At 40.3% G+C, this 22,973-nt stretch overlaps 5 protein-coding genes and 2 long non-coding RNA genes across 7 annotated transcripts; 4 read left to right on the forward strand and 3 right to left on the reverse strand.

Annotated features, from left to right (window-relative positions):
• Nucleotides 1-609: 609 nt before the first annotated feature.
• LOC148190202 (uncharacterized) lies at nt 610-16,334 on the reverse strand. Its single transcript, XR_015778857.1, has 2 exons — nt 16,202-16,334; nt 610-1,219 (listed from the first exon to the last, which is right to left on the reverse strand). It is a non-coding gene; the product is annotated as an uncharacterized LOC148190202 (long non-coding RNA).
• On the forward strand, nt 1,253-4,433 carry LOC121956463 (olfactory receptor class A-like protein 4). Its single transcript, XM_042504697.2, has 4 exons — nt 1,253-1,679; nt 1,960-2,223; nt 3,751-3,996; nt 4,220-4,433. Exons 1-4 carry the CDS (start codon nt 1,395-1,397, stop codon nt 4,430-4,432), a joined length of 1,008 nt encoding a protein of 335 aa, XP_042360631.2. The 5' UTR covers nt 1,253-1,394; the 3' UTR covers nt 4,433.
• On the reverse strand, nt 4,269-6,589 carry ora4 (olfactory receptor class A related 4). The gene is made up of 2 exons (XM_042504636.2): nt 6,412-6,589; nt 4,269-6,329 (listed from the first exon to the last, which is right to left on the reverse strand). Exons 1-2 carry the CDS (start codon nt 6,496-6,498, stop codon nt 5,307-5,309), a joined length of 1,110 nt encoding a protein of 369 aa, XP_042360570.1. The 5' UTR covers nt 6,499-6,589; the 3' UTR covers nt 4,269-5,306.
• Nucleotides 8,165-10,512, forward strand: fndc10 (fibronectin type III domain containing 10). The gene is made up of 2 exons (XM_042504649.2): nt 8,165-8,540; nt 8,702-10,512. Exon 2 carries the CDS (start codon nt 8,865-8,867, stop codon nt 9,858-9,860), a length of 996 nt encoding a protein of 331 aa, XP_042360583.1. The 5' UTR covers nt 8,165-8,540; nt 8,702-8,864; the 3' UTR covers nt 9,861-10,512.
• ssu72 (SSU72 homolog, RNA polymerase II CTD phosphatase) lies at nt 12,530-18,010 on the forward strand. Its single transcript, XM_042504661.2, has 5 exons — nt 12,530-12,807; nt 13,755-13,898; nt 16,255-16,394; nt 16,586-16,704; nt 17,042-18,010. The coding sequence occupies exons 1-5, from the start codon at nt 12,728-12,730 to the stop codon at nt 17,141-17,143; spliced, it is 585 nt and encodes a 194-aa protein (XP_042360595.1). The 5' UTR covers nt 12,530-12,727; the 3' UTR covers nt 17,144-18,010.
• On the reverse strand, nt 16,598-19,856 carry LOC148190203 (uncharacterized). Its single transcript, XR_015778856.1, has 3 exons — nt 19,689-19,856; nt 19,455-19,565; nt 16,598-16,734 (listed from the first exon to the last, which is right to left on the reverse strand). It is a non-coding gene; the product is annotated as an uncharacterized LOC148190203 (long non-coding RNA).
• LOC121956455 (transmembrane protein 240-like) lies at nt 18,988-22,627 on the forward strand. Its single transcript, XM_042504674.2, has 4 exons — nt 18,988-19,269; nt 19,468-19,574; nt 20,974-21,182; nt 22,192-22,627. The coding sequence occupies exons 2-4, from the start codon at nt 19,489-19,491 to the stop codon at nt 22,332-22,334; spliced, it is 438 nt and encodes a 145-aa protein (XP_042360608.2). The 5' UTR covers nt 18,988-19,269; nt 19,468-19,488; the 3' UTR covers nt 22,335-22,627.
• The last annotated feature ends 346 nt before the right edge of the window (nt 22,628-22,973 follow it).

Here is a 22,973-nt window from a genome sequence, read left to right on the forward strand (position 1 = left end):
AAAAACCTACCTCAGCTGCTATTTAAGGTACTCTAAACTACTAAATGTCATGCACACCTAACCTAAATTGTTCATTATTATATCACTATAAGATTAAAGGAAGTAACACAGTCACCAGAAGAAAAAGTTGACATTGTATGTTTCAGCAAACCACGCATACCTTACATTCATACATTTTTATACAAATCATATTGACATTTCCAAATTGACTTAGTATATGAGCTGACTTTGTTATTGGGTAAAGAGGATGGTGGATGGCATGACACTAAGGCAGCAGACCGCAGTTTGAGACCAAAAATTATCAAAAAACGGTTGTTTTTCAGTGAGCCATTGCTGCATTTTTTGTGTCTTTTTAGCCACCAAGCGTGGCTGTTTTTTAGTAACCAATCTCTGTGTTTCCTACTGGGTATAGTGCCATGAAAGTGGTTGCTTTTTACCAAACAATTGCTGTGTTTCTAATCGGGATCGTGCCATCAAAACAAACCATTCAGTGCAGTTGCACCACAAATCAGTTTTATTTAGGACACCCAATAGGTCAGCAGCAGCCCTGCAAAACATGAATTTTTCCAAACTATAACCCGTTTTTTCTTTTGTGTGTGTGTGTGTGTGTGTGCGTGTGTGTGTGTGTGTGTGTGTGTGTGTGTAAACCTAACTACCCATTCACCAGGTTGTTTAAAATATATAGTGGTTTTTGAGAAACACAATGGCAACATCTATTCTGGCAATGGGGTCGAATTGGTATATTGTCGTTGGATATTCTGTTTATTCGTCTGTATTGTTTACCTTCAGCACCTTCACAACACTAACATCCATGCATTGCTGTTATGGCTGAGTTTACTGATCTGCACACCCACTTTTTTAAATTTATTTTAGTTTAAATAATTTATGTTAAGTTCATTTGCTGAAAACCCACACTCAGGCAAGAACATGCATGCACACAAACAAAAGAGCTTCATTTTCCCAGAGGACGATAGTGAAACGAATCGAGTTGCAAAGGAAAGCACATTTTTATTCAGGGAAGCTGATTAATCTCCTGTGTTTCATTAACATGCACCTCCAGCTCCCTGAGGCATCAAACATTGTGCTGCATTTGTGTTGTGTCTTACCAGACGGCAGCACAAAGACACCTTTGCTGTCAGATTTTTGGTCATGATGAGACACACAGGATCATCTCTCTCATTGGCCCCAGGAGGGAGTGTCTTTGGTTAGCTGAATGCACCTGCAAAGATCAAGAAGCACAAGTGGGGTGAATATACTGGTTGCATAACCTGTTGGTAGCATGCTGGAGGATGAAAGATGAATTATATTAATCTGCCATAAATTAAATGAAGATGGATCGTGCTTTAAGACTTTATTTTGGCTGTTAAAACTTTATAGACAACGTTGTTAAGAGGATGGCAACAGCAAACGACCCGATGATGGAGGATGGAGACACAGAGCTTGTGGGGATGGGACTTCGTGTCTCTGTGTCCCCTGCGCAAACTGCTTTTTACATCCTTCTGGTGATGCTGGGCATCCTGGGTAACGCCACTGTCGTTGGGGTGATTGGTAAGAGTGTGATAATGGACCATGGTGGGGGACGTAACTCGGACATCATTATCATGAACATGGCACTGTCTAACCTGCTGGTGTCTGTGATGAGAAACACACTGCTCGTCATCTCAGACATGGGACTCGAGGTATGTGGTCTTTCAGATCAACACTTTTAAAGATTGCCAGTGAGTCAGCGTTTAGTTAGATCTAAGGGTGTTTCAATAAATAGGTTTTGTCTGGGAAGTTTGTGTCTGCCACAACAAAGTTACAGAAGCTGAGATGTTAAGTAGATTTGAGGTGAATTAGATGTCAGTTAAGTTGATGAAAGAGACATCTTTCTGTATTTAGGAGAGAAGTGTGAGAACATCATATTAGTCCAAAAAAGTTCCAAATTTATGAACATGCACCTTTCTCTCCCGTTCATAGCTATACTCATCTAAAGAGTGGTGTCAATTCCTCATGGGTGTCTGGGTGTGGCTGCGGTCGGTCAATGTGTGGTCTACGCTATTCCTCAGTGCGTTCCACCTCCAGACACTGCGGCGTGTGGCTCCTACTATTGGGAGCATTCACGGGCCCCGGGGCCTTCCTAAGACGTTGCTGCTGAGTCTGGCCCTCATCTGGCTCCTCAACTTTATTTACTCCATTCCTGCTCATATCTTTTCCACTAATGGGGACACTAACAGCACGGAGGTGAGAGCTGGCTGCAGCACCTGTGATTTGACATATTTCAGCCTTTATGTATAAATCATGTAAGCATTACATCACAACTAATCATTTTGTGCACCATGCCACTTTGTATTAGAAATATGCATTTTTTTTTTTATTCTTTTTGAGGCTGGTGTTCAATCATTTCTTTATTCAATGAAAATTATCAGTTTTTAAACATGCTTTAACTGTGTAATCCATCATAGTAAACATAAAATTTGCATTTGTTTTTGTTAAAGTTACATTATCAAATAGACTGTAAAATATATAACCGACGTCACCGATTGGTTTTTGGACTCCCCTTTTAAAGCCTCAGGTTTAGTTTCTTGACTGTCGCCATCTTGGATTTTTGGAGCCAGAAGTGAGCTTTAGCTGCTAGCTTTATTAGCATGGTTCATTGAGAGCTAATGCTATTTTTTTTGGTAGTGAAAAACAGGCTTAAAACCATTAAGAAAAAAACGCACTTATTGGAAAAACGGAATATCTGATATATCTTTTAGAACAACTGAACACTGAACAAGAACTGAAAACACTCTTAAATAGCAAATAGTTAAGCGTATACTCTGTGAATCTGGGGTTACTGCGTACCAACGTGACCTAACCAACACTGTCACCATGGTAGCAACTTGTCAGTGGACGGCATTGAATTTAACTTCAGGCCCTAATAAAACTTAAAGGAGGAATGAGTTATGTAAATGAGTGTCATGAATGTTGAAATTAGCTACAACCACATTTTTTTCTTCTTGTTCTTTGTACCAGGTTGTAGGGTAGGCCCACATGTTTATTTCTGCTGTAAAGTTGTATTTTACCATGGGGCTCTATGGGGATTTACTCACTACTGAAACCGGCCTAAAATGGACATTTGATGAATTTTGGTTTTTGGCACTTCCACACTGGCTTCATTTTTCAGCTCCAGAGGCTGTTGCTTGGTAAATTTGTTACACTGTAAAAGTGAAATGGTCCTTTAGAGTTCAGAAAAATGTTTTGTGGTAAGGAAATAAAATGTAAAATCCATAAAACAAACATTTAATTTGGAAAAAATGTGGTTACACTGGGTTGTACATACTCATATGTGACGGTCTATCATCCCTGCAAGAAGTGCTGAATTTACACTAAGACAGGTTTTTATAATCAAATGTGTTAGTTTCCTATAATAGATCTGTGTGTGGATCTATTTGTTTCTTATCTGCCAACTGCTTTGGACTCTGGGAAGTGTTGTCTTTTTTCAGTTTATTTTGTTTGCTTATTTTCTAATAATACCAGGGGAATTCAAGCTTTTTGCAGTGTCAGTTTCTCTCTTGACAAGCTGTGCAGACAGTACTGAAATAATGAAGACCAGCAATACACAATGGAATTCACTTAGTCTGAAGTGAGAGACCTGCATTTGAGTTTAAACAGTTCAGCAATAAAATATCTGTGACTACATATCCCCTGGTCTCTGGAGAGGATTCCTCTCCTGAAGTTGCTGACTGTGTATGTTCCATCCTCTCTCCTCCATCCCTCTACTCTCAGACCCTGATGCTGGTGAGCAGCACGACGCGCCCCCTGCTGGGCTGCGTCTGGAACTTTCCCTCCATCTACAGTGGCCTGGCCTATGCAACCACATCGATGGTGATCCATGAAACAATTCCCATAATACTAATGGCCTTTACCAACCTGTGCTCCCTCTATACACTCTACACCCACAGCAGGATGCGGAGTTCAGTACAAGATGCACCTGTCATAAAACGGGTGCCTGCTGAGAGACGAGCAGCCAAGGTGAGGAAGAGGAGGGTGTAAAAGGGAAGCTTTGTTGTTGTGAAGCTATCATGTAGATAATGTACACGGCTTTATTTAAATGAATAAGTTAAAATGTTTCAACTAAAGCAGACCTGATCATGCATTTATGAAACACAAACTTGTGCGTCAGTCAAATTTTTATTGGGGTCAAAGTGAACAGAAGTTTCACTGTCCTGATTCTTTGTGTTGTGTGTTTCTCCAGGTGATCCTCGCTCTCATAATGCTCTTCATTGCATCCTGGGGAACCAGCATTATCTCTGTCAACTATTTTAACTACAACCGCGGCTCTTCAGCCGAGTTTCTTCTGGTCATTGCTCGTTTTGCCAACATTATCTTCATTGCCATGTCACCTGCTGTCCTGGCAATTGGCCACCGGCGGCTGCGTGCTTTCATCAAGTCTACGCTCTCCCACTGACAGAGCCCCTGTGCAGCTCACACAGTTCTGCTTATCATAAACTTTTACTTGCATCAACTTCCCTTACAAACATTAAAACAAGGTTCATGGTTATAAGTTTGAATATGTGATGTTACCCCTTGTAAACACACATGTGTGTTACTGGAGTTGGACTGATGGACTCAATGGAAAGGCAAAGTGCTATAACTTAATTACGGTCACAAGAATTTATGCTACATGACATACCATGTCTCAGTTTGACTTGAATTAAATGGCTTGAAATAATACTTGACAACAATTCTGTCCAGAGGAAACATGCCATATGGTGCCTCTGGAGTCAAATGGATGATGCTTCAGTGCTTATTTGGGTATGAATTTTACAGCATTCCGACACATTTTCATGAACACAATTTTGAAACATTTCAATAACTTTTCACAACCAAAAATAAGGATGAAAAAAATCCTTGCCCCACTTGCACAGTGTTTTTCAAACATATCAGATTCAATTTCCATTCAACCATAATTCCAGCTCGCTAGCATACATGAAGGGAGAAAACACAAAGAAAATTAAGAAATGTACGTGATGGTGAAAAAAAATTCACACATCAATGCGGATGGTGTTACGTCAACAGCTACAGAAAACAAATTTGCTGATGTGTTACATAACATGGAATTATAACCACACAAGATAACTGTTACAATGTCATGACCCACAACAAAATTCCATGACTTTTCCAAAACTTTCAGTGAGTTTTACTAATTCCATGACTTTCCCAGGTCTGGAAAATAATATTAGGAAATTCCATTACGTTTCCAGGTTTTCCATGACCATGGGAACTCTGATTTTAGTATAATTTCAGTACTTTCGTATCAATGCAGTCACACTTTGCCTCCATCACTTGTTTGCTTTAACTTTCTCCTTCACTTTTATGACCTCCCTCTCTTTCTGAACAATAAAAACAGTTTGTTTTCCATTCTTTCCTTTAATGTTTGGGGATTTACCCCCCTCTTTAGTTTCCTTTCTGTGACATTCAAAAACTTTAGCCCAAATAAGGATCATACTAATGATTTTCCTCCTCAGTTTGCCATGACCCAGGGCCACCACCATGGGACTGAACCCTACAAACAGCGAGGCAGAGAAGTGAGCCACCGTCAGCAGCCCCTCGGCATGGTGTCCGCCATCATGGTTGTAGTACGTCACTGCAGCAACCTGTAGTGCCCAGCAGACCACGAAGAGCGACACCAGCGACATTATTACATGAGCTGCTTTGCGTTCTGTGGAGACATGTTTGTCCAGCTCCCCAAACGTTCCTCCCGAATCCCCCCCTGAGGTAACAGCTCGGATATGTTTTGCCAGAGCATGAAGCGTGGCCAGGTTGGTACAAACCATCAGCACCAGCGGTAACACCTCGTTAAGTGCGAGGGAGGAGGAGGCGAAGGCCGAGCCCTGTTCGTTGGAGGGGAACTCCCAGACGCAGCCCAGGAGCGGCCGAGTGGTGCAGCTGATCACCATCAGCTCCACGGTGGCGTTGCCATGAACATGAGTGCTGTACACCAGAGCTGGAATCGAGAAGGCCAGGTTCAAACCCCACACCAGACCCAGAACGATCCAAACCCGCCGCCTCTCCCTCTGTTGTGCAAGAGGGCCAAAGGTCACATGCTGTCGCCTCAGGGTGGTACAGTGGAAGACGCTTAGTGCCAGAGTCACCCAACAGCCTACAGCTCGCCACCAAACCCAGAGCAGCATGAAGACTCGGCACCAGCCAGGAGACAGAGACACATCCAAGCCAAGGTCGGACACAAAGATAGGCACTGTGCGGAAAAGTGAGGTCAGCAGGTTGGCCAGAGACAGGTGCACCAGAATGGTGTCCGAGGGAGGGAGTCTCCGAGATGGACTGTTAAGGGCTGACTGCAACACCTGAGAGTTTAACATGACAGACTGAGAATAATACCAAAACACTGAGCTCAATCAACAAAAAAAATAATCTATATAATCTCACCACATGGATGACCAAGATGTTTCCCAGAATACCAGAAAAGACCAGGAGCCCAAACAAAATAGCCTCGACAGTGAGGACCTCTGACATGGCATCATCCTCTGCATGGCGACATGCTCTGCTTTTTCTTTATGACAAGCATGTGTGTGAGAGTCAGAGCAAAACATTGAGGCTTCATGTGCACCACTACCAGTGCTGATGGTCCTCATAGTGTTTTATATCTATGGACTAACAAACAAATAGATTTGTCACACTGACGGTTTCATCTTTGCTGATCAGACTCAAGGTCAATTAATGTGTAGTAATGTGTGTAGTATAGTGGAAAATGCCGGCCTCTGCAAGTGTAAATGCAGAGGCCGGCATTTTCCATGTTCTCTTTCCGCATCAATGACCAACTGAAAATGCAACGTTGTCTCTTGGCCTGAACCACTGCATCACCAGGTGTTGGTCGCTGTTGACTTGTTGTATTCAAAACAGCCTATTCCCAGTTAATTATTCATACTAAATCATCACTTAACTCTGATATAGACATGCATTTTGCAAAGGACCAGCACTCTGTTTATTTATATTTCAGTCATAATTCTTAATATTCCATAACTTAGTTAAATAATACTAGCTAGAATCAGACCATCAGATATAATACTAACCTCAGATTTAACAGATTTAACTAATTATCCTGCACATCCTTTAAGTCACAGGTGAGCTAAGACTGTCCCACTGACACAGCATATTTGTCTGTAGCAGATTTGTCAGCTATTCCTTCTTTCCCTTGGTACTAATTGTTTCTCTCTTGGGACGAGGCAATTACTGCTTTGAATAATCTCACATAAGCACTGCTTAATTATATACAATGTGGAGAACAATGATGCATCTTGATCATACATGTTTTCCATTGTGCTTGGGATTAAACTTGCTTTTTCATTCCTACTGAGGTGCTGTCTGTTCCTGATGATTTTATACAGAGAATATTATGACCCATCTACTGCACTACATGTCAGTATGCTGCGTGTACAGGGGATGGACTACATGAAACACCAGTATCATGTACTGCAATCTAATTCACTATCCTTACAGCAACCCCCGCCTTTATGATGTTGTTGAGACTATGTCAGAGTAGTTTTGGTAAGGTGCTAACTTTTAATGTATTGTTTCTGAGAGATCAGCAACAACCACTTTTTCTTGCCATTGTACTTAATGCCCTTGTTGTGAAATGTAGAAAATAAGGGGTCTTTATCTTTACCTACCATTTGTAAAAAAAAAAACAAAACAAGCATGTAATATACGATTTATTAGATAAGCACAATTTTAGATAGTCAATAGATAGTTTGAATGTCGTGCATCGAAAAATCATAATAGCAAAGAGCTTTTGTTTTGACAAAATTTAAGACATTTACACCATAAATTGATGCAGAAAGGCACACATTAGTGCCAGAAAATTCTCCAGAATGCGGCATAGTGTTTGCTGCTGAAAATTTTCTGACGGAGGACCCCTTAATGCCCCGTTTCATATGTGTCTCCCAATGTTGAAAGGAAAACCTTTGCATCCATGGTATATTAGACTGAAAGGCATAATTTCACCACTAGCCAGATGAATTGTGATTGTTTTTCACAGATTAAAAATGAGATGCCAAAAATTCACAATTATAGGAGATTAGTAAAAAGTTTAAAAAGTTGTCTCTCTAGGACCCTACCATAAATGTTAAACTAATAGGCTGCAACATTAGAAGAAAGGAGTTCCGGGTGTTTCAGTGGGTGTTATTTGCGCAGTCAGGACTAGCAGCAGCTCTGCTCTGATGTGCAGCCTCCTCTGCCTGGATGTGAGGGTCCTGCAGGTGAGCTGCTCAGGTGGGATGCAAATCACCAATATCCGTCAGCGTTGTCAGGACTCCGGTTAATGTCTCCGCTATAGACCGACACCCGAAGCACTTGTGTGGGACGATGACTCACAAACCTACTGTCGATGACTACAAATGTTTTGTGCACGCACCCACGCTCCCAAGCACACCACGGCGCGCGCTCCTCCACGTGCACTCTCGCACAGCGGGCATCAAAGCCTTTACGTCAAGCCAGACAGGAAGAAGAAAGCGAATCTGATGGCACGATAGCCGGGTCCTCTCGTCCCACCGAAACCAGTAAGTGCTTTTTATAAATGCCTGTGATTCGGAAGCTGCGCCGAGGCGACTTTGTATCACTGTTTAGTCTTTATTAACTTTATCCTGCATGCTTATCCTATGCAAGGTCATACTCAGATCTGTCAGGATGGCCGCATGACTACATGTTATTTCTGTCGCAGATGCATACCCGCTCCTCTCGCCCATGGACGAGCTATCCTGTTTCACACGGATTTCGTCGTGTGCACTGAGGCAGAGCTGATCTTATGGCAGACATCAGCGCGCCCTGTGCTATCGCCCATCTGATCCACTGTGAGAGAAAATAATTCGACGAGAGGAAGTGAGATGAAAAGCCAACAACGACCATCACTGCTCGCCTTATCGGCACTCGTGCTCTGCACATTACACCAGACAGCTGGGTCTCATCGCAGCAGCTCAGCATCATCAACAACATCCAACCCAGAGGCTGGAGGCAGGAAGCATTTGGGGCTAAGACAGACTAACAGCTCGAACTATGGCAATCACAGCTACGAAAGTAGGCCACCACCAAAGCTAAAAAAGGTAACAGGCCAAGCTCTCAATACCAGCAGAGACAATATTACTACTGTGATATCCGAATGGTCTGGCAGGGCACCAAACTGGCACCTGGATGAAGAGGCGTCACCGCTGTGTGCCTACAGAGTGATAGAGGGAGGCATTGGTGGGCAGCTGTGTTTTCGACAAACACTGTTTGAGTACAAGTGTCATCAGGGAGACTGCAGGACAGTGGTGACTTTGGGGAATCTGGTGGCAAATATCCTCATGAATGGCAGCGTACTGTTACAGTGGACCCATGAGGGAGAATCCACGATGACTGGCCGAGACGTAAAGGCAAAAGAGGCTGGTCAGAAGAGTGGTGGGGATCTGGGGGCAAATCCTACCAGAGAGGAATCTCTAAGATCTAGCACTGTTCTCAGTGGCAGACGCCACAGGCGGGGAGGCTATGAGTTGAGCTGCTGGTGGAACGGAAGCTACACTCAGTTTGAGTGTGCTGGTGTCCATCTTGGATCCGGTTGCAGGGACTTTCTCCTGACCGAGCTGCATGAGAACATCCCCTACCGCATCTGCCTGCGCTCCCTGGCCCGCTCTGATCCAGCTCAGAAAGCAGACCACCGGGACTGTGTGGAGTTTACCCTGCCGCCGTCTGGTATGCAGGACATTGTGATCGCCATGACAACGGTTGGGGGAGCTATTTGCGTGATGCTGGTCATCATCTGCTTGCTGGTGGCATACATCACAGAAAACATCATGAGCCCCACGACACAGCACACATACTCCTACCGCACTCACTCGCGTCACTGATGCGATACTAAATCCAAGATGCGCTGTTAACACATTAACCGGCCTACATCAAACATCCATGATGACCACGTCTAATCTCACAATCATAGCCACTCACTGTCAGTAATAATTACTTTTCAATGATATACACATCCTGTTATGACTGAAAGAAGCACAAACTACTGATGCTCTGCAAATAACATGCCTTGTCAACCTCTGCGAGGATGCACTGAACCAAAAGTACTGATTACCTACATTAACTATTATACAGTAGTTTACTGTGTTATGTTTTTGTTCAAGGTTGTCTGTGATTGAGTCTGTCAATCTGTACGCTGGCAGCATTAATACAGCAATACATTTAATGAAATGGCTTTGAGTGCATCAGAAACAGCTGTTTTTGCTAAATGTGCAGCCTGTGAAAGTGTCAAAACATCATCCTTCCTTGTTGCGACACAGGAAAATTACACTTTATTGAATTAATTTTTTTCCACTATACTAATCCATCCCACCGTCTAGTTTTGCTTTTAGGTCTGCATACAGTATGTACTTGTACCATTTTGTGAAGGGCAATACAATCTGGTGTACAATCTCCAAATACTGTGCCAAACATCTTGAGTTAGAATGCCTTTATGTCCTGCTGTCAGTAAATAAAGTACCATGAGGTCATTTTTAACACTTTATGTCCTTGTTTTTTCTCCTTGTGTGTGTGAGAGTGTGTGCACATGTTCATCCACACATCCCTGGACAATTTACAAGAATCAATAGCAGACAGGAATCCAAAATAACTGTATAAAAACAAACCTTGGATCTGATGCAGGTCAGTCATTGCGGCCTGATCTCATTATCTTTTTGGTTTATGTCTTTAGTTTGACAGGATAAAATGTTTCTTTACATATGATCAGATCAGGAGCTGGTGGTATGCAGCCTCTATCTTTGCACATATGTATTGCAGCATGGATATGCTTTACAGAGTTGGAAATTAGCACCAGCCACCAGCTAAATGCTGGTAAAATATACAAGAGACTGCTAGTTTGGCTTTACTCACCAGCCAAAAAAAACAAACAATGGTAATCTATTCAGTGGCTGGTAGATTTTGGAAACCACCAGCCATAGTGGCAAGTGGACAAAATAGTAAATTTTCAAATCTGGAAATATGTAGTGATTTTCTGAAAATGTCTAAAATATCCAGACAAAACGTAATTTCTTATTATTTAGGTAAATTAAATACCTGGCAATTTTGAAGAAGTTTATCAAATTAAAGCAAAAATAATATAAAACTCTTATATTGCTCTTAAATTCACTGTTCAGATCTCAGTTATAGATGAGGATATTAAGTAGTTAAATAGATGTTATGAAATGCATTTCTAAGATTTGACTGGGTTGAGCTACAATCTAAATCCCTCCCTCCGTTGACAAAAAGACAATTTATATTCATCTCTTAATCAACGCTGTTGTTCGCAGGCTCTACAGCTATAAACACGGCTCAACACAAATATTAAAGGTGCAATGTAATACATCTGCAAATTCATGGGCCAGTGGCACAGCAGGTTTCCACACTAAAAACACAGTACTCAATTTTAGGGGTATAAGTATCAGCGTCTCTGCCATATTTAGCGACTACAGTTCCTCACAAGCCATTTATCTCTCTTTTTGGGAATCCCAAGTTATTGAAGTCCGCCAATGACCAACCTGCAAACATGTATTAGGTTGCCAAATATGAAAACATGTAGTCTTTACCTGTATCCTAGCTTTGAGATGGCACTTGGGAGTAGCTGGTATTTTATGATCTTGCTCATAAAGGTCTCCTCCAAGTTAAAGTTAAAAGTGCAGGCTACTTCTAAAACAGTCCTCTTAGGACTCTTCATTAACAACCACATGATACATCTGGTGTATTCGTATGTGAAAAAGTACCTGGGTTACTGTTACAGAGATTAAACATGGAGGGTTTGGCACAAGAATGTTTGCACATTCTCACTGTGAGTGAAAACAGGTGTGATATGTTCTTTGTTATAACCGCCACCATTCTGTCATGATGTACTATGTACTGATCTTTAGAAAACGTTTGATTCCATTTTCGGTTTTATTCTTATGTGAAGCTGCAATGGAGGGAGTCATTTCTTATTTAAGCAGTGATATCAAAAGAGCAGATAGATAAGCATCATAAATCTGCTCTTTTTTTTTTTACATCTCTTCTTTAATATAACTATGAAATAAATCAAGTCTTTGTCTTCTTTGTGCATTGAGTACTCTGATTGGCTGTTAAATAATATGTCACCGCTAAAATAAGAAATTACTGATCATCAGTAAGCATCATCACCAGCCATTAGATTCGTGACACTGTGTTTCTGTGATCTGTTTTGTGGTGAGTGGTGGTGGTATACGGTATAAGTATAAGATATACTTATATATCTGCTAAGTTAACCCAACCAGCTGCTGGCCCTGTAGTTTCATATTTAGCATGTAGAAATGAGAATGGTATTAACTCATCTAGCGCTGCAAAAAAGCAAATGATTGTATGCCATGTTATATATATATATATATATGTGTGTGTGTAAATGCATGTATTAAAAGCATGTCTTTCAAGAGAAAACCATGTTTTTCACTGCAAGCTTGTTTATTGACGTCATCCATACGTCGCGTGACAAGTGGGAAGCCCCGCCCTCAAATGACATCACTGCATAAAGCCGTAGTCAACTGACGGGGCGCCGCCATTTTAGCTTCCTGCATCAATAAGAAGACGAACCAATCGCACAGTATTTGTACTCGAAGCGTTTTCTTAATTAGCGTAACAAAAGGGGTTTGTTTTGTTTATTTCTTTTTCTTCAAACCTACTGCCTCTGAATCGTTTCTGACAGCTTGTTACGGTTAGTTTCAGCCGGAGAGTCGCGATGCCGTGCCACATCCTGCGTGTAGCGGTTGTGTGCTCGAGCAACCAGAACCGCAGTATGGAAGCGCACAGTATCCTCAGGTAAAGATGAGCAGGAGGACCAAACAACGAAAAACACTTCAACTGAACCAAATCCGTGCGGTATCGAGCCGTTTTCGAGCCGGTTACGCGTCAAGCCGACACCGTTACAGACAGTCAGCTGGGCCTCAGCGCAGTTAACAATGGACTCACTGCTGTCGAGGGTTAATCCAGCGCTGCGCTCGACTTAAATAGGTGGTTTCTGAGTAGGTTTCAGGTTTGGGGTTGCTCAAAATAAATATATTTTTTTTTTGTTATTGTTGTTTTCAAACAGATTGAGGGCTCTCAAAATATTTGCCCGGATTGTTTTTTTTTCTCCCCACATGTTGCTTAGAGCGCCCCCCTGCAGGGAATTTTCCGGAAGGGGGCAACTGCAGCTTGTGCGACATTGGGTGGCGTACCAGTTCTGACCAGCCCCCCGATCCACCACACCATTTTAAAGACTGTGTCTACATTTAGTGTTTTTTAAACAATAGGTGTGTGTTGGTTTGGGACTCAGTTAATGTCATTCACTAAGAGTAAAACAGTGCACTTCTGTCTTGTACAAAATAATTTACAGACAGAATCCCTCTTGGAGACAAACTGGTCTATGTGGTTAGCTTAGATTTAGTTTTTTCTTCTATATTAGGAAAAAGTTATTTGGATGGACTCTGACACGGGATGGGAGAGACAAGCTGAAATGGGCCTTTGCACTTTCTATGCAGCAATGTTTTTTTCAGGTTCTTTTTTATTCAGGCTGCATCCTAAAACAGGACCATGTTAAGCACTCAGTGTATATCTTGTATGTTAAAGAGGCCTTTTGGAAAATCCGAACTTCATGGGTACCTTTATATTCATGACATGGAGCCACACCAGTAACTTCATTCTGGTCTTATATGTTTTCATGTGTCTGATGTTGATGCCAGAGATGGTATGTAATTTACTCTCTTATGCTTTTTTCATCTGTGCAGCAAACGAGGATTTGACGTGCGTTCATTCGGGACAGGGACTCATGTGAAGCTACCCGGTCCTGCCCCGGATAAGCCAAATGTGTACGACTTCAAAACGACATATGTACAGATGTACAACGACTTGGTCCGCAAGGACAAGGAACTGTATCCCCTTCTCACTCACTTTTCCACACACACACATTTATACTGTTGACCGGATGCCAGATAAGTAGACATGGCCCATATACATGTTTTGTGTTTTAGATATTTCTCTTAATGGAAGGTCATACATCAGTGTGACGGCATTTGAACGGCACAGCAGATGGGACTGCGTCTGATGGGTAAATAACATGCAGGGATTTTAAAATGTGTCACAGATATGCTTTGTTATTAAACCTGTTACATAGAGGGGGTGAAAAAACACTTTGCAATGCAACAGTAAGTACAATCTGGTGAAGATCATATGTTTTTTGCTGAGTCACATCAGGTTTAAGTCCACATTGAGTTCTTAAACCATGATTTATATTGTTTAGTGTCTGTGTTTGCAGGGGCCTCAATGCCAAACTGTTGTTTCTCACTTCCTCTTTTTTTCCACTATCTTTTCCCTTTATTACAGATTATTTTTTTGCAATCTGAGGTAACACCAGCAAGTTAGACAGAAAATATTTTGTCTTTTTTCTAATATTTAACTTGATCTTGGTCACCTGAGTTTTGTAGTTGTTAATTGCTGTAACTGTTAACTCAGTCGCTGGTGTATCAGTAATAAACACCAAAAAAACAAACTGAAGGAGGAATGTAGACAGAAATTAAACCACAGGATAACTCCGTTAGCAAAGAACAACAGTAGTGACGGGCAGACAACACCGACAAAAAAAGCCTAAAATTTAACAGTAAATTACAGTCAGCAAGGGTAGTTTTCCTGTTATTAAAAATGGCTTTCTGGGTCACATCTGATATTTTTGGAAGATGTTATTGACGTAAGTGCCTTAGAAAAAGTTGCTTACAACTAATAAGCTTGTCCACATTAGTGAGAGTGTATATGCACTTTCCACCAAACTGAGGATACAACTTGGACCATCTTACAAAAAGCCTGAAAGTTGTTGGACCTGGAGCTGTAAAGACTAATAGTAAATTCCACTGGGTTTATTTGACATATCGTAAAAATGTCTCATAAACTTAGATTTTATTAAAATTATTGGAGTTATTATTTCCGACTACTGTTGTCATGACAGCGGAATTTCAAACTTCAATACAATACCTTGAAATGTATATATTCAGTACCATTTTTGATACTGTGGGGAAATTGATACTGGGAGTGTAGAATTTAATTTTTATTTATTTTTTTAAGAAAAGCAACCTGAAAACAACCTGTGACTTTTCTTGGTTAGTAGCAGAGAACAGCAGATTGTCTGGTAGAGAACTGGTGTAGTGATGCTGCACAAAACAAGTATGAAAAAGCTACAAATATTCAGAATGACTATGTTCTGATAAATCAGTATTTTCGACATTGGTTCTTACGAGTGGTAGTTTCTGATCTTCACTGCAATGCTGTAGTTCACAATGTCTCCACTGTCGGTTGTTTGTACATTTTAAGGCTCCTTTTATTCCTGTAGTATCTCATTTTTCTTCAAATAATTGCTTTGGTTAAATAGGAAAAATACATTATTTAAGTTAAATAGGCTTTTGTGTTTTACATCTAGGCTTAAAATTAAGAGATATGCTTCACCAAATTCATACTTGCTAATGATCATACTGTACTGCAGGTGTAAACTTCACCACCCCATGTTAGTTTGCTTGTATTCCTGCATGTTAAAAGCGCAGTTATACAAATTGTAAACTAAAGCCCCTGTAAATCCCTGTGTATTTTGAATAGGTGATGTACATACTGCCGCTTACAGAAATATTTGTTGTATTCTTGCACTTTTTCATGGATTTTTTTTTTTTTTAAATATAGTGCACTATTATAGACAAGTCACCATGCTGGTTGGTCTTTTTTTATTTATATGTGACAATGTCTTGAAAGATGGCCATGTCATGATAGAGCAACATAAACTTACTTTGGCCACCATTTAGAAACATAGTAGTATTGGACTGAATTTTAACATCTGTAGTAAGGACAACAAATGTCTGCTGGCCAGTGTCAGAATCACATTTTGATAACAATATTATATACTTTAAACTTCTTAGTGCTACTGCCCTGAACTGCCATTCTTCTACTCACCTGTCTTTTAAACAGACCACTAACAGGTAATTTTTTCTTACACCACCAGAGGGTGCTACAGTTTGTCTAATACAAACACTGACACAATTGACACCAGTGTGTGCCCAATAATGCAAACAATACGTGCAGTGTCATTCAGAACGATGTCTCACCATTTTATACAGTCTAACTGGGCATCTGTGGCATTTTTCAGTGTTCTGTTGATTGAAATCCTGTCTCTGACAGTTTGACGAGTGTGTTGTATTACCTTGAACTGTTTCTCCTGCTCCTGTTGTGTTCCTTGACCTTCCAACTCTTCAGATACACACAGAATGGCATCCTGCACATGCTGGACCGCAACAAGCGCATCAAATCAAAGCCCGAGCGCTTTCAAAGCTGCAAGGAGAAGTTTGACCTGGTCATCACCTGTGAAGAGAGAGTCTATGACCAAGTGGTGGAGGGTGAGGCTTCTCAAAACACAAGTCAAATCACTGAAGGGATATAGTTGCTAACACAGAGCCCCTTACTTTGAAACTAATTATATAATCACATTTTCACTTCACAATAATTTGTATGCAGACCATGTTTTTACCCCCAGACACTTCTGATTGTGTGGCACACTCACTCTCTTTCATTTGTTGCTGCTCCCTAGATCTGAATTCAAGAGAGCAGGAAACTCTTCAGCCTGTTCACGTCATCAATGTAGACATTCAGGATAACCACGAGGAAGCCACGCTGGGCGCCTTCCTCATCTGTGAGCTGTGTCAGTGTGTGAGTGTCTCCCACTGGGATGCTTGAATACTGTTGTACAGGCACACCGAGGGAAAAATACAACAAACACTCTGTTAGTTCATTTATGACATTGTGTTTTAATTTTGAAAAAAAACTGCAGTATATTCAGGTAATATGGATATGGTGATCTTAACATGTACGTAATCTGCCTTGCATTATGAAGGGGATTCAGTTGTCACCTAATGAAAATGCTGCCAATGCTATAAAAGAGTGTTGTAGATTCATAAATGGACTGCAGATTGATTTGAGTTTGTTGGCGTAAATGAGCTGTGTGCTTTCAGGCTGTGCTGATGTGCTTTCTCCTCCACCCCTGCAGATCCAGCACACCGAGGACATGGAGGACGAAATGGATGAGCTTATACAAGAGTTTGAGGAGAAGAGCAACAGGCCTTTTCTGCACACTGTCTGTTTCTACTGATACACAATAGAGATTTGCAATAAACACAGACCTAGATCTCAAGCAATCAAACAAAAGTAAATGGACACACACACACCTCTTACTCCTCAGACATCTACAACACAGTACATACACACTGTGTGCCTACACAGACACAGACACACAGTTTTGGGTCAGGACCTAACAAATGGCTGCTGTTGGACATTTTGATGATGATGGGTTTTTCCTCTGTGCAGAGGACAGACTCGCTGCTCTCGCTCTGCCTTTATTTCTTCGGATCAAGGTCAGGCCAAGGTCCTCCCTTCATCCCAGTTCAGTAAAATCACTCAAACATGTCTCCTCAGGGAGAGCCATGACACCCACACCCCTGATTCAACAACTCCTTGACCAGTCCCTTTTGATTGTGTTCAGTATAGCAAATTAATGCTGATTTTTATTTTATCTAGATGACATATAATTGCAATTCATTTAAGGACATATGTCAAATTTTTATTTCTGGCCTGAGACAGTGTATATGTGTTTTTTGGGGAGGGCGCGAATGTGGAGGAGAATTAATTGAACTGTATGCATTTTATTTTTATTTTTTTGTGCGACCATGTGTTGTAGGTTAGGTAGTTAGGATTAAGTTAAAGTGGGTGGGCTAATAATGAATAACCAAACCTAGACCTCTCTGAGGCTCTCCTCCAGTGTGTGTCAAATATAATGTGTTTATTCATATTTAAACTTGGATATGCTATTTTCAGGGCATAGTATGTTTTTGTTTTCTTTTGTAAATGTTAAAAGAATTGAAGCATTGTAATTATTTGCAAATGCGAGCTCAGCTCAGAGTGCCTGAATTTTCTGTATGTACATATGAATCCTCTAAAGAAAGAAATCTCTAAGAAAACATGTCATGACTCGTGTGTGTTTTGCAATATTTAGTGTATGGTGGTTTTATCCATGAACATTTATGTAAAATAGAAAATGGCTATTGCTACACTCAGCAGTTAGTTTTCAGTCACACCACCATCAAGCTATTCATAGAGCTGCCAGAAATAGCTGTTACCTTAAATTTGTGATGAAAATGATTGATCAAAGCATCCACTGCAAAACTCTTACAGAGCCCATGCAGTATAAGTCACATTTATCCAGTTGTATGCTTAGTATTCTACCAAAACATGCATTTTTTGATGTGTATATATACATATATATATTAAATAGAGTAATGGAATATGGCTTTGAAGAGAGCTGTAAGTTTCAGTTCAGTTTTACATAATTTTAGTGTAAGGTTTAAGTGAAAATGCATTTTAAAAGTACTGAGCATAGGCTATGACTAGGTAAACAAGACAGATTGTACTGCAGTTGTGTGAGAGTTTGTAAATGGATATTTTCATCAAGTTTTGCTGGTCAATCAATCAATTGATAAATCAGTATGTTCACCCACATGCAATAAAAATAAAAGTTTATTTTACAAACTCAAGGTAAGGAGACATGGCTATTTGATACACTAGCATTAATTCTGTGGATGAAGTATTCCTTTAATTAGGATGTTACAGATCTCTAAGTGGGTTTGAATACCAGCTAATTTGATTATTTTAAACGACTTAAAGGGATGGGTTTTAAGAGTATAGGGCAAAAATATTTAAATCAGGTTTTAAGTTTGCCATATTATTTAGTTGGTACTCAGGCAGCAGAGGAGATGGAAATGCCCGGATGTGCCTTTCTGCTACTACATGACCGTTTAAATCTGCATATATTTGTCAATAAATAATGTTGGAATTAAACTAGCTATTTTAAATGGTAACACTGACGTGTTTAAATGCGTTTTACTAAGAAAAATAACTGAATAATAAATACATTTTAAATAAGATTATCCTCACAAACTATCTTGGACGTTAAGTTACTCAAAGCGACCGTTGTTTTTTATAAAAATGACTAAAATTACAGTGAGCAGTGTGACCGCTAACGCTGTCGTTACGGTGTTTAATAAAAGTTATCACAACAATGATGCGTTAAGCTACCTGTGACTGAGCAAATCCACCATACTCTCCCACCGGGGTGTTGTACAGCTGAGCCAACGGACAGAGGAGGCAGGACCGACGGACAGCCGCCGGGACACTAGTCGCTGGTCGCCCCGGAGCATCGTCTTGTGGAGCACCAACTAACGTGTAAGCTAACTTCAGAGACACGAAGGCACCATACTTTCCCCTTTTTTCTTTTCCAGATATTAAAGTTTCCGTCGACGGTTAACGAACTACTCGACAGAAATTAAGCTAGTTTATTAACATTTTAAACATATGTTTCAATCGTTGTGTTTGGACTACCACCGAGTATTTTAGCTTACTTTACTTACGGTTTTGTTCCAGCCGTTGACTTTTCTAGTGGACATGAACGCGCTTTTTGACCGCTTTCACAACTTCATCCTGCCGTTAGTGCGAGGGGAGGACCGTGTCTGCGCCTGCACCTGTGGAAGGTAAGATACAGTCCAGCTGGACTTAAAGACACAAGTATGTCTTCCCAACACGAATCCCGAGTGTTTATCTCATCGACTTCAGCTCAGAATATCAATTTTCGGTGAGATACTCACTGTCCGCGTGTCCAGAGATGTTCAGACCGCGAGCTGCTGCTGCTGCTGCACAGGGATGGAGCACATTTCATCACACCTGTTCCCACTGGTTTGTGTGATTACAGGTGATGTGTTTGGTCGTTTGTTTAACCTTTGACCTGTCAAACGTCACAGGTCATACAGGCCAGCTGTTGGTGCCTCTGTGCGCACAGATTGTGGCAATATGGAAAACTGTGCTTAGAGATGCTACAGTATATCAACAACACTGTCAGCTTTGTTTATTTATTCATTCATTGTTTTGGGGTTTTTTTTGCCAATATTTGTAAGGCTATGGAATTTTTGGGATCTTGTTAGGAGACTGACACGTGAATAAACTGTTAAGTTACTGAGAATTAAATTGTTAAATTAATTAATTTTTTTTTCTTCGTCTTGATACATGCCTATTTTTGCACTCTTGTATATTTTATATTTTATATTTTGTATATATTGATATTTTTATATATTTTTTTCTGTACAAACGGCTGCTGTGACAAGTTAATTTCCCACAAGTGGGATAAATAAACGTGTCTAAGTCTAAGTCTAAGTCTAAAAAGGTCTTTTTAAAGTCATTCACAGTCTTAGGACTATTTATATTTTCAGGTAACAGGGAAAGGGAAATGTTTTTTGCTAATGTTTTGTAATTGCATCTTCAAAAAGGCACGTCATGACACTATGAATACAGTTTACAGTATTAACATAACTTACTACAAGAAAAAAAAAATAATGAAAGACACAAAAATAAAAACAGGAATTATGATACACAGATATTTATCAACACATAGGGCCTTCTAATTTCACAGCAGTTTACATATTTTTGCACAGAACTTGTTTTGCTAATGTAACTGATCATGAGAATCAATCTGTCTTTCCACCTCTGCTGATCAGTGTCCTGTGGGACACCTTGAGTGACAGGAAAGATTACATGCGTTACATGGGTCAAGAAAATTCTTCTACTTCTTAGGCTCATAAACTTCATGGAGAATGTGTCTGGGAAAAAATGCATTATTACGTAAACAAGACAGTTTTCTTAAATTTTGAAAAGTCGGCATTTTGGAAATACATTATTTTCTCCCAACAACCAGAAACAAGTCTTTTTATTAACACCACCATTGTTATACAAATGTGTATTAGTTTACTAGTATTCTATAACAGGGGCGGGAAGATGTCAGATTGTGGTTTCAGCTTAAAAAAAAGGACATATCCTTATGATCTTTTACTTGTCTGTGTGCAAATCTCCCACAACCGACAACTGCTCTGTCCACTGCAGGAATCAAGTCTATCATGTCGTTCCCTATGATGGGGCTCCATCCATGGTGGACTCCAGAGAAAACTATGTTGAAAGTGACATCAAGACCCAGCAGGAGATGAACGTGATAGTTGGACTGCTCTTGGGCTTCTGCATCATCGTGCTCTTTTGGTGGTTGTATAAGATCTCACACTCACAGCTCAAACACTGGAGGGAAAACCAAATAACTGGTGAGTAAGAAGTCAATCTAAACTGAACTGACATGTGGGGAAAGGTTAGGGGGTTAGGCAGTGACTATACAGTATATATGTTTATATATTTAAGCTATAGCATTCTTGTAAGTAAAAGTTTCCAGCCTGATGTCACAGCAAATCCAGACTTGATAGACATAAAAGATGAAAGGTCAAACTAGTGAGGTAGAGGTCACTCCAGCTGTTTATAACCTTAACCACCAAAACTTAACTAAAAATGGAAAACAAACTTTAGTATTTACCAAAACCAGGATCATCCTGGGATATACTGGTTATCATTTTTGGTTTTACAAGTGATTTAGAGCACCAAGTAACTCAGCTGGTAGAGTGGGCACCCCATGTTCAAGGGCTATGACCTTGTTGCAGCCACCGCAGGTTCGATTCCACCCTTTGCTGCATGTCATCCCCTCTCTTCCCCTTTCACATTATAAGCTGTCCTCTCTAATAAAGGCAAAACATCCCTAAAAGTAATCAAAAAAAAAAGAAAAGGTATTACAGGGGATTCTGTCCTGTGGGGAAATTGCAATAAAATTAAGGTTTATGTTGAGGTTTTTTGTGCTATTGTGCTTTTGAAAAACATATTTTATGTGGGGTAAAAGAGGGTGCACAGGATGCAAACACGCCTCTCAAGTCCTTTCATTTCCCTCTCATTCTTCTCTTGTTGTGATAACAGCTTTGAGTAATTAAACCAACCACTTGCTCACACTTCATCCACCAAACAGCAAACATACTATAAATGTACACTCAAGCCTCAAACACAGACCCGGCTTTACATGTAGAATTGTAACTACATCCATCTATTTCTTTTTCATGCAATTAAAACTAGATATTTTTTTCTTTAATCATGAAATCCCCCCTCCTTACAAGTTTTTTCACTACCTCCACATTTCATTCCACTTAATTCATGTTGCATATCCCTCCACTTTGCACACACAAACACAAATTTAAGATCTGTCCACCAGCCCAGTTTCCCTGTCTTTCTTTCCAGATGTAGGTTTCTGGTCATTGATTCCCAAATTCAGTAACACAAAGGAGTTCTTCAGGTGGTTACATCCAAATCACACGGAGGACTGCGGGGTGAACATGCTGCACAGAGAGCAAGATGTGTGCCATGATGCTAAAGACACATGAAGATTAAAAAAATGATTAAATTCAGCATATACTGTGTTCGTGTGCTGTTTCCTTTTAAATAACCTAATTGAGTCCAAATGCAACTTTTTTTTTTTTTTTTTTGCTATTTTGTGCTTTTATTGTGTACTTAAATGTTTAGGATTTAGGAGGATATATTGGCAAAACATGGATATAATATAATTAATATGTCTTCTCTAGTGTATCGTCACATAAAAAAACAAGGATCAGTGTGTATTCATTACCTTAGAATGAGTCATTAATACTTACATAGGGAGTGGGTTCTTTGCACACTGTTGTTTCTACAGTAGCCGAAAACGGAAAAACCTAACCCTGGCTCTAAATAGGGCCATTCATGTTTTCACACCAGTACTGTAATTAGCTGCCATTACACAAAGAGCAGGTTATTGAGATCTGGCAAGCTTACATCTTCTTAACTCCACACCCTGATTTTTTTTTTATTATAAAATGTGTAGTCTTAGCCAACGCTGACTCAATTAACATCCCTTGAGGCAGTTTATCAGATTACTTGCCGCTCACTCTGGAGCCACAAAAGACCTGTAAACAGACGTTGAGGTTTAAAATTGGTGGAGTTCCCATTGAAGCACTAAAACCTAAAGATCATTTTCCAGTGAGGTGACC

The sequence above is a fragment of the Plectropomus leopardus genome, chromosome 2 (assembly GCF_026936395.1).
Source record: "Plectropomus leopardus strain MGB_pleo_1.0 chromosome 2, ASM2693639v1, whole genome shotgun sequence".
Taxonomy (NCBI): domain Eukaryota; kingdom Metazoa; phylum Chordata; class Actinopteri; order Perciformes; family Serranidae; genus Plectropomus; species Plectropomus leopardus.

What these genes read in the sequence shown, in the direction of transcription:
- LOC121956463 (XM_042504697.2), top strand. Translation starts at nt 1,395, where the DNA reads ATGGCAACAGCAAACGACCCGATGATGGAGGATGGAGACACAGAGCTT. An exon ending in GGGACACTAACAGCACGGAG is followed by an intron (nt 2,224 to 3,750) that starts GTGAGAGCTGGC and finishes CTCTACTCTCAG; the next exon opens with ACCCTGATGCTGGTGAGCAG. An exon ending in CTGAGAGACGAGCAGCCAAG is followed by an intron (nt 3,997 to 4,219) that starts GTGAGGAAGAGG and finishes GTGTTTCTCCAG; the next exon opens with GTGATCCTCGCTCTCATAAT.
- ora4 (XM_042504636.2), bottom strand. Translation starts at nt 6,498, where the DNA reads ATGTCAGAGGTCCTCACTGTCGAGGCTATTTTGTTTGGGCTCCTGGTC. An exon ending in ACATCTTGGTCATCCATGTG is followed by an intron (nt 6,330 to 6,411) that starts GTGAGATTATAT and finishes TTAAACTCTCAG; the next exon opens with GTGTTGCAGTCAGCCCTTAA.
- fndc10 (XM_042504649.2), top strand. Translation starts at nt 8,865, where the DNA reads ATGAAAAGCCAACAACGACCATCACTGCTCGCCTTATCGGCACTCGTG.
- ssu72 (XM_042504661.2), top strand. Translation starts at nt 12,728, where the DNA reads ATGCCGTGCCACATCCTGCGTGTAGCGGTTGTGTGCTCGAGCAACCAG. An exon ending in GAAGCGCACAGTATCCTCAG is followed by an intron (nt 12,808 to 13,754) that starts GTAAAGATGAGC and finishes TCATCTGTGCAG; the next exon opens with CAAACGAGGATTTGACGTGC. An exon ending in TCTGTGAGCTGTGTCAGTGT is followed by an intron (nt 16,705 to 17,041) that starts GTGAGTGTCTCC and finishes CCACCCCTGCAG; the next exon opens with ATCCAGCACACCGAGGACAT.
- LOC121956455 (XM_042504674.2), top strand. Translation starts at nt 19,489, where the DNA reads ATGAACGCGCTTTTTGACCGCTTTCACAACTTCATCCTGCCGTTAGTG. An exon ending in TGCGCCTGCACCTGTGGAAG is followed by an intron (nt 19,575 to 20,973) that starts GTAAGATACAGT and finishes TGTCCACTGCAG; the next exon opens with GAATCAAGTCTATCATGTCG. An exon ending in GAGGGAAAACCAAATAACTG is followed by an intron (nt 21,183 to 22,191) that starts GTGAGTAAGAAG and finishes CTTTCTTTCCAG; the next exon opens with ATGTAGGTTTCTGGTCATTG.